The sequence below is a fragment of the Neomonachus schauinslandi genome, chromosome 5, assembly GCF_002201575.2.
Source record: "Neomonachus schauinslandi chromosome 5, ASM220157v2, whole genome shotgun sequence".
Lineage (NCBI taxonomy): Eukaryota > Metazoa > Chordata > Mammalia > Carnivora > Phocidae > Neomonachus > Neomonachus schauinslandi.
This window is the reverse complement of record NC_058407.1, coordinates 83,105,099-83,118,773: the sequence shown is the minus strand read 5'-3', so window position 1 is coordinate 83,118,773 and position 13,675 is coordinate 83,105,099. Positions and strand designations below refer to the sequence as shown.

The 13,675-nt window shown below is 33.3% G+C and overlaps 1 protein-coding gene across 1 annotated transcript in view; it reads left to right on the top strand.

Moving 5' to 3' along the window:
* The window catches only part of ETNK1 (ethanolamine kinase 1), a 57,310-nt gene extending 48,558 nt beyond the window's left edge, over nucleotides 1–8,752 (top strand). The window contains exons 7-8 of the mRNA XM_021690487.2: nucleotides 6,815–6,888; nucleotides 7,222–8,752. Coding sequence (XP_021546162.2) covers nucleotides 6,815–6,888; nucleotides 7,222–7,294 — 147 coding nt within the window. The 3' untranslated portion in view covers nucleotides 7,295–8,752. The remainder of the gene's footprint in view (nucleotides 1–6,814; nucleotides 6,889–7,221) is intronic.
* The last annotated feature ends 4,923 nt before the right edge of the window (nucleotides 8,753–13,675 follow it).

Below are 13,675 nucleotides of genomic sequence, written 5' to 3'. Positions count from 1 at the left end.
TTTCCACAGTACGCTTAATCATCACATCTTAAAATATTAAAAGTAGATTGGAAGAACCAGTAGAATTATGTTTTCATAACTTAACCAGTATTTTGTCTTGATCTTCTTTTGATAAGCAGTTATTTCCAGACCCACTTCTCTGTACTCTTAAGCACATTTGTTTTTTAAAAAATAGTTCATTTAAATTACCTTTTGAGAATGATGTGATGAATTAGAATGAGCTTTCAGCTAAGGTGTTACACAATTAAATTGAATACTAGTTTGAAGTTATTTTAGCTACTTATTTTTAGTTTTAATATAATTTGGTACAGTTGACATGGGGAATATTTGCTGTGTTGTCTTTACAAATAGACCCTGTTGATGGCTCATGGGTGTACTGTTTCCATTGTCTTAAGAGCAGCGTTTTCCCAGAGCCATTCAGAATACATCTCAAGTAAGAGGGTGTGCTGAAACTTGACTCATCTTCTGTTCTGGTATCTATTTTCAGTAGAACTGTTGACTAAATGGCATGCTCTCCAGCTGGTCCTAGGATGCCTGCTGTTTCTATATATTCTATTTAAGCATGATCTTAAAGTAGGGAATGTAGGGTTTTTTCTCACAAGGTCACTTAATGAGCTTTAGAATCACCCTAATACTTCTGTTTAGCCAGTTTCTGTATTAACATGAGGAATATTATTGTTGCTATAATTTATATTTTTTATGCACCCATTAACATAAATTATTCCTAATGCATTGAGTTTATTAATTTCCACAAAAAGTCCACGTACCTTATAAATTCTTAGTCAAACAGAACCACTATTTACTATTAGAGAGCTAACTTGGGTTCCTTGTAAACTTTTGATGGTAAAAATTCAACAAATTTGGATACTGTGGTTGTATTATATATACGTGGTATTAAAAAATAATTCTGGATTGATTATCAAGTTGTTTATAAATATCCGTTAATCAGATATCTAGTAATTATTATTACTTTGGGTCATGTAGATTGGAGGCTTAAAAGAAGAATAAAACAGTGCATTTCTTCAAAGTACTTATAATTAGGAAGGGCAAATAATAGTGTACAAAATACTTCTTTTTGGGTAACATTTAACGCCCATCCCTATTTAAAATTCTTAGCAAATTAGAATTGGAGGGAAACTTACTTAACCTGATTTAAAAAACAACAGTATTTAACCTGATTTTTTTAAAAAAGAATATATGAAATGTACAGCAAACATATTCATGAAATGTCACATGTTCAGGAGAAGGTCTTATAGAAAAAGAATTAGAGGATGGTTGAGACAAAAAACTTCAGTACCTTTTTAATAGTGCTCATTTAGCATGTCTTCAATTTACATAATCTTTAGTTTTCATATAATCATTACACAGTAAGTTTATGCTCTGAGATTCTCATACCAGTTTCCAGTTTTTCCCCATTAAGAAACCATTGAGAACCAGTTATGAAGCCAAGTTTCGTTTGAATTCCTCCTCTTATTTAAATTGTGCTGGAGGGCGCCTGGGTGGCTCAGTTGGTTAAGCGATTGCCTTCAGCTCAGGTCATGATCCTGGAGTCCCAGGATCGAGTCCCACATCGGGCTCCCTGCTCAGCGGGGGGTCTGCTTCTCCCTCTGATCCCCTTCCCTCTCGTGCTCTCTGTCTCTCATTCTCTCTCTCTCAAATAAGTAAATAAAATCTTTAAAAAAAAAAAAAAAAAATTGTGCTGGAATCCTCTCTCTTTTGAGGTGGGTTATTTTCTTGCATCAGGGCCTCTTTTGCTATCTTCAGAATAGAAAGAATATAGCAAAATTTAGATGAATGCTCATATTTGGCTTCAGCCCTCTTACTGAGATTACTAATTTTCCTGAGATTTGATGTATCTGCCTTTCTTTTTCAAGATTGTTTTTGTAGGTTTTTTTTTTTAAGCCACTTTATGTAATTCTCTTACCAACTCTTAATTTCATCACACAGTCATTTAGTAAATGTCTGTCACAGTCTCAAGTGTTTGAATGAATAAATAATTGGGAAGGTAGGGGGAAATAAAAGCAAACCCTCAATCTTTTTTCTTTATCATCTTTCATGCACTCTTCAGACCACTGCAGTCTTGTCTTCTGCTCTCACTATTTAAAAAAAAAAAGTTCATGTCAGGGTTACCAATAATGACATAATTACTAAGTCCAGTTTAGACTTTATCTTTTTTTTTTTTAAACTTTGTCTTTATCTTACTTGCTGCTCTGCCCATATCATTTAACAGTATTTACCATTGATTTTTAGAATTTTCTCTTTCATTGCCTTTTGTGATAACCATTCTTCTTTGGTTCTCCTCATTTGTGTTTTCCTACTCAGTTTCCTTCCTTGACTCTTTTTTTTCTTCCTCTTTTCCCAATCCTTTTATAATACTGGTGTTCCCTAGTGTCCTGAATTTGGGCTCTCCCCTCACCTTTCACTTTATATACTTTCATTGGGTGATCTAATTCCAAGACTTTTTTTTTTTAAGATTTTTTTTTATTCATTTGAGAGAGAGCGAGTGAGGGCAGGAGCAGGGGGAGGGTCATTGGGAGAGGAAGAAGCAGACTTCCCGTTAAGCAGGGAGCCTAACTTGGAGCTCGATCCCAGCACCCTGAGATCATGACCTGAGTCGAAGGCAGATGCTTAACTGACTGAGCCACCTAGGTGCCCCTAATTCCATGACTTTTACTGTCCTTTCTGTTAATGATCCCAAGTTGAATTGCTTTTCCTGTGCCAATCTCCCGATTAGTATCTGTCTCTATCTGGTGTTCCTTTTGTAATTGAGCACAGTATGTTCAAACTTGAATTTTATTTCATGCACTCTGTCCTCTGTCCCATTATTTATTCTTTATTTTGTCTTGGTTTAATTAAAATATCATCTGAATTCTGTTTTCTGAAACCAGGAAAGAAGGAATTTTCTTTTATGTCTTGAGTTCCTCTTCATTCTCACATTTTCTCTATTTTGAAGTTCTGTTACTCCCAGTTCCTAAGATTCTCTCAGTTCTAACCCTTTCTCCTTAATTGTATGATCTTTGACTGAGCTCTTAATCTCTCACCTCTGTTAGCCTTTGCCGATCTCTTTGCCTCCAGGTTTTTTCTGTCTGTATTTCATCCTTTACATTTAAAAAGTTATCTTTTTAATAACTAGATCTAATTCATGAATCTAATTTTATCACATTCATACTTTATGGTTTCCTGTGACCTATAGAGTGAAATCCAAATGATAACATTCTTCACATTCTTATTTCCCATTTTCCACCTCCCATTTCTGCTCTAGCAGAGTCATCTTGTTTTCTGCACAATCCATGATGTTTGAAGCCTATATGCTTTTTTATAGTTATTTCTTCCTACTTAGACTGCCCTTTTCCCTGCATCCTCTGACAAGTTCTTCTTGTTCCACTTGGACATATATATATACTGTTTCCTCCTTTGGGACTCTTCCTTCCTTGATCACTTGTCACGAAGAGAGCATATACATTATAAAACTGAAAACTGATTTGGTAAGTGGGGAAAAGAGGATTTTTTAAGGCAGTTTGGAAAGGGGCAGAAGGGGAGAGGGAGAGGGAGAGAATCCCAGGTAGACTCCACTACTAGTGAGCATGGAACCTGACTGACGCAGGGCTCCATTCCTGACCCTGAGATTATGACCTGAGCCAAGTGGGATGCTCAACTGACTTAGCCACCCAGGTGCCCTGGAAAATAGCTGGTTAAATGTTTGTTTATTGCTGAGGGCATGAGCAGACTTGTAAATATTAAAAGACTTCACGTGTCATTGTTTACTGTAACTAATATTAAGATGGTAAACAAAAGTAGGTATTTGTATAAAATCAACTAGAGTATACATAATGGGTTTTTAAAGCTGTTCAGTCTTCAGACACATTATTTTCAGACTTTGGATTATTTCTAAGTGAAATCTTAGAGTTTTTAGGGGTTTTTCAGAAAGGATACATTTTAGTTATTTGTTCATCATATAAAGCCTTGAATTTTTCTTTGCAACAGAGATAAGTAGCCTAGAAATTAAAATGCCCTTTGATAGACTTACATATCTATAAATTCCAAATCTGAAAGAAATAGGTAAATCACACAGAACATTACATTATTTTATTTGGACTTAAATATTCTCTTTGCCATTTTGGGGAATACAGATGATGAATGGACTCTTTCCTGCATTTCCTTTTCATCCATTTAAGACTCTAATTTTACATATAAATTTTTCATTTTTCACCCTGTAAAAGGTGTTACCTGCCAAAATGAGATTTTTGTAAAGTTTTATGTATAATTGTTCTCTAGTGTAGAATCATTTATTTATATGAATGAATGCTGCCTGAGGTGGAGGGAAGAGCTGGTTTGATGTTATTTTTAGGTGTAGAATTTCCCATTTTCAGTCTTTCCTACTTACAGAATTAGCCTAATAGGAAGAGATTACAGTAGCATCCACAGATGATTTTTGTATCACTTAAAATATACCTAGGTGATTTAGACTAGTGGATCTCAAACTTTTTGGTTTCAGGATTCCCCCTTTACACTTCAAGATTTTTTTTTTTTTTTTAAAGATTTTATTTATTTATCTGAGACAGAGAATGAGAGAGACAGAAAGCACATGAGAGGGGGGAGGGTCAGAAGGAGAAGCAGGCTCCCTGCCAAGCAGGGAGCCCCATGCGGGACTCGATCCAGGGACTCCAGGATCATGACCTGAGCCAAAGGCAGTCGTTTAACCAACTGAGCCACCCAGGCGCCCTTCAAGATTTTTTTTTAAGACCTCTATGAGCTTTTGTTTGTTTAGGTTAATTGTCAAGATTTATCATATTGAAAATTAAAACAAATTCAAAATATTAAGTAAATATTTTTTAAAATAATAAACTTGTAGGGGTGCCTGGGTGGCACAGTCCGTTAAGCATTTGACTCTTGGTTTTGGTTCAGGTTGTGATATCAGGGTTGTGGGATTGAGCCCTGCATTGGGCTCTGTGCTCAGCATGGAATCTACTTGAGATTCTCTCTGCCCTCTCTCTTTACCCCTCTTGCTTGTTCCCCCCGCTGAAATAAATGAGGTAACTATTTTCCAAAACAAGAACAATTAGAAGAATGGCATTATTTAAACTTTTGCAAATCTCTGTAATATCTGGCTTAATAAAAGCTAGATTCTTATATCTACTTTTGCATTTCATCTGTTGCAATATATTGGTTTGGTTAAAGTATATAAAGAAAGTTCTGTTTCACACATGTGTTTTTGGAAGAGATGAATATCACATCTTCAATTTACAGATGGGGAAACAAAGGTACAGATGGGTTAATTAAATTGCTCAAAGCCATACAGCTAGTAATTTTTGCAGTTTGACTCCAGAGCTCAGCTTTTTTTTTCCCTAAGTTAACCATTAGGTTTCATGTACATGTACTTTAGGTGTTTACTCTTTACAACATTGTTTATTCTTTCTGTATTTGATAGGAAGTTATATATTCTGATAAGTGATTTTTTGAGGAAGTTAAAAACAAAATGCAGTAGTAATTTTTAAATAGATATTTTTATAGCAACATACTCTAAAGAGATCTTTAGAGGGTAAAATTTTTTTTTATATGTATAATTTCCATTAATCTTTAAAACAATCCTGTGTGGAATACAGAATGGCTAATAGATTCTCATCTTTTTTTTTTTTAAAGATTTTATTTATTTATTTGACAGAGACACAATGAGAGAGGGAACACAAGGAGGGGGAGTGGGAAAGGGAGAAGCAGGCTTCCCGCAGAGCAGGGAGCCCGATGCAGGGCTTGATCCCAGGACCCTGAGATCACGACCTGAGCCGAAGGCAGATGCTTAACAGACTGAGCCACCCTAGCGCACCTAGTTTCTCATCTTTTAAGTGATGATTTGGACATTAAAAATTTGTGACTTATTGAAGGTTGCAAAAGGAGTTAGTGACAGGACCTGGACTTGAACCCTTACAGTTCTCAATTCAAATTAAGAATCCTTTCTCATACACCGTGTTGTTTTACCTACCAAATTGGGTTGTTTGGTTGTTTTAATACCAAGATCACAGTTGTGGAGTAATTTTTTTAGATACCTTTTGTTGTTACTATAGGGAATTTAGCTGAAATAAGACCCTTATCTTTAAGACTTTTTTTTTTCTAGTCGTAGTATTTCTAGTTGGAATAGACTACTTCGTGGGAAGTGAAGTTTTATGATTATCAGAATCTTAAAATATTTTTGTGTTTAACTGGAAATAGATTGTAAAGCACACACAAGTAGTTATTTTACAGTTCCTACACATTCATCTGTTTTTCTCTTAAAGTCTTAAGACCCATTTTTCTCTGACATAAGTAAAATCATGTTACTTTATGTCGTGGTTGGTTATGCAGAATTGTTGGGCCAATAAAAATTGTTTTCAGATGTTATGTCTAGAACATTTTTCATATTTAAATATATCTTTTGTTTTTGAGATTTGGACTTACTTTTTTGTTTATATTTTTATGTCAAAAAACAAAGTCTTTTGGTAATTATGTATTTTATAGGAAAGCCTGTTAGCAATTATAACCAACATCTATTAGTGCTTATGCCGAACTCTGTCTCCACAAAGCAGTTACAGGAATTGGGCTCTTATGTTTTAAGCAGTTATAATATATTCTAACCTCTTTTGGTGTGGACGGAAGTGATCTGTAGCCATCCAGGTAACTGCACACTTTAGTATTACCTGTGTTTTAAATATTTTATATAAAAAAAGCATCAAGACAGTAGTTCTGCATGGAGTTGATGAAAAGGGGAAATATTATTATTTGACAGTTGTTTTATAGAGAAATATATTATCATAATTCTTGATTTTCCTTCTCTCCTTTTTAGGCTTCTCATTTCTTTTGGGGATTGTGGGCTTTGATTCAAGCCAAATACTCCACTATTGATTTTGATTTCCTTGGGTAAGTTTAATTGTACTATAATGCATACATTTGTTCCTCCTTTTTTTTCTCTTTTGATGTACACGTAGAACCCATAGGGTACACTGTAGTTATTATTTTTAGTCAAATGTTATAAGGGTTGCATACATTTAAATAATTGGTCTGTAAGGAAATCCTGGTATCATCTGTTAAGTACTGTATTAGGGAAGTGTCCAGTAGGTGGTGCAATAAACTAAAAATAGGTCCTTTGAAAAATCCTAAAACTTAAAAAAAAAAAAAGTTTAGAAGGGTGGGTGGAAAATGAAGGAAGGATTTTTTCATTTTTTATTAATTCTGTTATTCATTTCTCACTAGGTATGCAATTGTTCGTTTTAACCAATACTTTAAAATGAAGCCTGAAGTTACTGCATTAAAAGTGCCTGAGTAAAGAAGAGATTTGATTATTCTCAAGTAGCTGAACAATGCTTGTGTATCTTTTCTTAAGAAATTTTGAAAAGCCAATATTTGTTAAAATTCTGTTGTTTAATTTGGTTATCTTGCTTTACAAATTATGCCTCTAAACAACCAATCTATTTTTTAAATAGACTGAATGATGTCAAGAAGTATACCTTACTGCTATCAGTATGTGGTGGATTAGAAGTTTGTTAAATCTGCAGAAAGGTATAAATATGTCAGTTTAATCCTTTCTTTGATAATTTAATCTGTTATATGTGAATTATTTATTATAAATTTAACATAAGTCTGTGACTGCTTTCATCTGTTTCATCTGTTGGTTGAGTGTAAGCAATGAAAATGTTCCAGAGAAAATTTTTTTTAAAGTTTTACTTTAATAATATTAATTTTAGCAAAAAATCTAGGTGTTCAGTGTAACCTTTTTATCTTGATACACTATAAGAAATATGAATCATTCACTCTTGAAATGCCAGATACTGGTATAGATAGCTTAGGGTGTTCATAGAAAAGTATCTGTGTATGAGGGTAAACTACATTTACTGTCTACATTTAGTGGTACATCTTTTTGAATTGAATATTGGAAAGTGTTTTTCTCGGGGGTGGGGATATATCTTAAAATTAAATTCTCCTTTCCATACATAGTCTGGCAGTATAAATATTAATATTTACCTATAATCCTGGAATAGATATACAATTTTATGTTACCAAAGTCTGCATTAAATAATGTTTTCACATACTAAATATGGTCATTTAAGTTGCTAGTTTGTTTCTAAAATTTGATAATATCACATTTTTTTAAACCAAAAATTTTGTTTTACTTATTGAAATATTCTGTGTTTTTGTCTGTTTAGCTAGTAGAACAAATGCTAATTTTTGAAACAAAGATAGAATGATTATCATACTTGGGAACAAGAAAATAGCATTTAGATAGATTCTTTTTTACCTTTCAAGATTCATTCCTTAAGACTTCGTTTCATGTTTTAGTTTGGCTCCATGTCTTTAGAGTGATAGCAAATGATTACATGATGTATGTAGGTTCAGAGAAATAAATTAAAAGCAGTTAAAAGAAATAAGGAACATTTAGGACATTGATCTGATACACTTAAAATCTAAGAAAATGTGAATTAAACAGAAATATTCATGGTAGGGGGGCTTCTGTTCTAGTTTCTCTTGATTTTGTTTGTGTATTTTTTATTTTGTTTGGGAATGAAAGGGTGGCAGTTGAAGGAAGTTAGATCTTTGCAATAAGTAGGCTTCATGTTTTGAAGACTGCTTGCTGCTTTGTGGAGTTGAGCAGTCATGGTTAACTTTACTTAGAAAATTAGTCTGACAAGCTTTGCACTTTGGTCACATAAGTGCCCATGTACAAAGTTGACTTAATGAATCTGCATATTCAGAATATGCAACTACAAATATATCCTCTGAGAAATCTTCTGGGGAGTTTGATGTATTATTCCAAGTGACTTATATTCTCAGATAAGTGCTTTAAAATACTTGGATTATCTCAAGATGTTTAAAGCTAATAAAGTAAGTAGAAACACTTAAAGGCCATTTTAAATGGTAAATTCTAGTTACATAAATAGAATCTTAAAATCTGCTTGTGTCTGTAACAGTGTTAGACTAAGATTTGTTTTCTACCTCCCCAATGTTACAAATGTTCATTTCTGTTTTTATAAACCATATTACTCTAGGATCAATAGAATTTTACCTAATTGACTGAATGGAACCAATTAAACAATTAATAGCTTTTTACATAATGTTAGAGTGAGCTTGAAGAATTGTTTTTGGTGGAATTTTCATCTGTGGTTGGAACATTTTCTTAGGACAATGAATAATATGTAATAGCCTTGATTTTTTTTTTTTTTTTTTTTTGCTTTGTAACTTTACTTAAAGTGCAACAGTATATATCTTGGAGAACTATGGGAGGAGAGAAGATCAGTTTTCTACCTTACTCCATATTCTTCCAACTACTTTGAGTAGAGATTCACTGAGCCTTTGCTGGTAGATTGTGCATAGCTGCTAGCTGTGATACTCAGAGAGGTTCATATAGAACTGAATGTAAAGGTGAAGAAAGGCTCTCACTTCAGCCCTAGGAGTATGCAGTGGACGTGGAAACAAAATGAGACATTTAAGATATTTTCCCCACTCTGGCTAGATTTTGGGTGTCATGATGCTCCCACATCCTGTACACGTTTTTGGGATCATGCTGCAGACTAAGAGGATTCAAAATTGCTTCCCTTTTTATTAACCATTTAAAGGATTCTAAAGGAAAAACATCCCTCTAAAATTTGTCCTTTGGCTTGCTGAGATAGTCTGTTGCCTTTTTATGTTAAGCTAAGGAACTTGAATGCCTTACCTAATAACTCAGCTGGTAGTAAGTTCATTTTGTAAATAGCGAAAATGGTTGTTAGAGAAGTGGCATTCATGTATACTCATTGTTGTTAGTCAATAGACCATAGTGGCCTGGATGCTTTAACAAGCAAAATTCCACATTTTTTCCTTTTGTTCCTTACATACTTGTATGATCTTACCTGACCAGTAATATATATATATATATATATATATATATTTTTTCCCTCTTGACCCCATGCTACCACCTGATTTTCTGGAAATCAGAGAGATGTGGTAGTAAATAATACTGTTCACATGGTCATTTGAGATCAACATGAGCACAAAACTCAACTAGGTCTGCCTGGAATGTATATAAAATGGTGTAAATAAAAATTTGTAAATTAGTGTGAGTTGTATCTTGCATATGAGATTGTGTATTGTTTTGCATTCTCTTTTGTAGTTTTTTTTTTTTTTTTGTAAGCAAATGATTCAGCTCTTTGGTTTTAGACTGGAAATAGCCAAAAGTTCCGGCTGCACAGTGGGATAACAAGAGGAACTGGAAAAATAGGGTTTATCAGTTTTTGTTAATGTCAGTACTTATTTATTTAGCCTCTCAGTGCCTAATATGACTTCTCTTCATTCTTTAGTTGGCCATTAGTTTTTGTGAGATTAGGTTCCTATAAGCAGTAAATTAATACACTGCTAGAGCTCCTTTCTTTGAGTCATGATTCTAAGCTAAAGCAAATTAAAAACATAATGTGATGATTGCAGACTGAAGTATTATCCTTTCCTATTTTCAAGGTTGTTAACTTTTTTTCTACAAAGAAGAAAAAACCTTGAAATTTTACATGTCTCTGTGAATCTAAATCCCATACATATGAGATATAGTAATAGCTCTTGGTTCAACTTAAGCATATCTCATTTGGCTTCTCTAAATATGAAGTTGTTCATTAGGGGATTGTAAGAGAAAAGACGTAAGTCATGAGTAATCTTTTAATGACTGCTATTTTCATCTTTGCTGAACTACAAATATTTATTTCAGCTTATAAATATGTTACTAAGCTTCCAGATTTAAAGAAAAAAATTCCCCCAAGCACTCTCAATTAAAAATTAAAAACCTTCACTTTATATAGATTTTCCTTTTTTATATTACACAAAGATTTCTGTATCATTTTTAATTCCTTCATAATAAGAATGAGAATACTATCAGTTTGATTTTCTGCTTTAAATTGCTTTTAATAAGCATTTTAGATGCATTCCAAAGTGATAGAGACTTAAGCTTCTAATATTAATCAGTCATTCAGTTGATAGACAAAGTTACCAATGCTTTATGCTAGGAGGAGAGTTTTGTTATTGGCAGCAACTTACACTACTTTCCTCAAAAGGCAAACACAAGTAATTATTATGCACAAAGGAAATGAATTATAAGTATGTGGTAAAGCAGCTTTCTCTTTATTTCAAAATTGATGTGCTCTGATTTTTATTCCTTAGTTCATTAGATTTAGAATGTCCTTTGACTGGAAACTTAGTTACATATTAAAGCAATCTGTTTGGCTTTTCTTTCTTTTTTTTTTTTTTTAAAGATGTTAGTTATATTGAACCACCTTTTATTCCCAGTTACATATCACTTGTGTGATTACAGTGTTATGTCTTGGGTTTGATGTTTTTGGACAGAAAAGCATATCAGTTATTTTAAATGATATTTTTTCCCCCCATCTTTGAAGCTTAGTCTATAAATGTGTTTATATAAAAGAAAATGCTGGGGTTTGCATTACTTGAATACTTGAAAACTGAAATTAGTAAGGTATTTTACATAATGAATTAGATTTTTCTTTTTTTTTTGAATTAGATTTTTCTGAATACAGTTTTTAAACAAACAACTTTCATTTCTGGATCATAATTTGAAATAGAAGGTTTCAACTCTTTGGGAAAAAATGACAGGCTTATAGAAAAATACCCTTTTGTGTTTCAGGCATCCCAAATTCAACTTTTTTGTAGGTTTCTGTCCTAAAACCTGCTTTCTCTTTTCTCCTGTACTTAATGCACTTACTATGCTATAGATGTTATCAAACAGCAGGTTAAAATAAAATCTCTGTTCATTATGAATCTTTCAGCTTTTCTAGTTATGAAAAATTGCTCTGTAAAATACTCTTAATCCCTAAATATAGGCATATTTTTGTTTACATCTTACCCATTAATGGTATAAATACCATTAATCATTTTAACAAAACACAAGATGTTTATAAAAATTGAAAACATTACATGTTGTATTCAACTAGTTAGTGAAGGGTAAGAAGAAGCTGGCTGATTTGAATTGTTTCATTAGTTAAATTTCAAAACTCTTTAATAAAGGAATTTTCAGAGATAGGTTGAGACCCAGTAGTATCCATGTAAACTAGCTTTTATGACCTGGAGAAAATGCCCAAAAAGCAATAGAGGAGACGAGAAGATTTACTTGCCATGGTGTGGTGTGCTGCTACTTCAATTTAGGTAGTGACACACTGAAATTTTTATTGTCCAGTAATCTGAAGAAATTCCCTGTTGTTTATATGTACTAAACTAACTATAAATTGGTGGAATCTGCTAAGAGGAAACTTTTTAACTGTACTGTATTGAGGAACCTTTTTACAGCTGGGTGAAGTTTCCATGATACGAAGTATTTGAATTTTAAAATATACTCTTATCATAAGAAATAAGACATGGCATTATTCCATGTTCTCAAGTGATAATTTCCTTATTGAGTTTCAGAAGAAAAAAACAAAATGAGTAATTGTCACTGCGTTAGCTGTATGTTGAATTGGAAAATTGTGGCATAAAGCTTAAATTTGTGTTTATCAAATGTGAACCATAGTAGTATAATGCTGCTTTGTATATACTGTAAGTGCTACAAATAGTCTCAGCACTGAAATGTATTGATACCTCTCAAATGAATGCAAATTTTGATGTAGGTGTTTTGATATGCCTCAGAAAGTATCTGAGTGTCTGAGAACTTGTTAATGGAGATACTTCCTGTTTTTCGTTGCATATTTTCATGTTTAAAATCTAATTTTTACATTTTTACTACTGTTAATTTAAGTGTAAAATTTGTTCTGTGGATAAAAATGAGGTTGCCAGTGAAGAAAACTAAAACAGCCTCATTCATGTAACTGCTTAGTAAAAATACATTTTTGCTGTATGTTCATAAACTTTTAATGAAGTTGTTTGTATTTCTGTTTGAATATAAGTGATGTTTAGGCTTTATTTCTGTTTAATAAGGCCTTTCACCGTTGATTAAATGAAGGAATGTATCTTTTTGAAGAGATTTATATTCTGTAAATAAAAATTGGTTGTAACAATAAAGTTGGGTTCTAACTGCAGTGTACCATAAATCTTGTTGTTATTTCAACTTATTTTGGTCGTTTTTCTCTTTTGAGGGGGCAGAAAACAAGGCTTTTCAAAGTGTATAACTATGTATTTGAAGTGATTATTTTTTTTTATTAACATATATTATTTGTTTCAGGGGTACAGGTCTGTGATTCATCAGTCTTACTCAATTCACAGTGCTCACCATAGCACATACCCTCCCCAATGTCTATCACCCAGCCACCCCCTCCCTCCCACCCCCCTCCACTCCAGCAACCCTCAGTTTGTTTCCTGAGATTAAGAGTCTCTTATGGTTTGTCTCCCTGTCTGGTTTCGTCTTGTTTCCTTTTTCCCTCCCTTCCCCTATGATCCTCTGTCTTGTTTCTCAAATTCCTCATATCAGTGAGATCATATGATAACTTGTCTTTCTCTGATTGACTTATTTCACTTAGCATAATACCCTCTAGTTCCATCCGTATCCATTCCCACCAACAGTGTAGGAGGGTTCCCCTTTCCCGCATCCTCGCCAACATCTGTCTTTTCCTGACTTGTTAATTTTACCCATTCCGACTGGGGTGAGGTGGTATCCCATTGAGGTTTTGAGTTGGAATTCCCTGATGCCTAGCGATGTTGAGCACTTTTTCATGTGTCTATTGGCCATTCGGATGTCTTTGGAAAAATG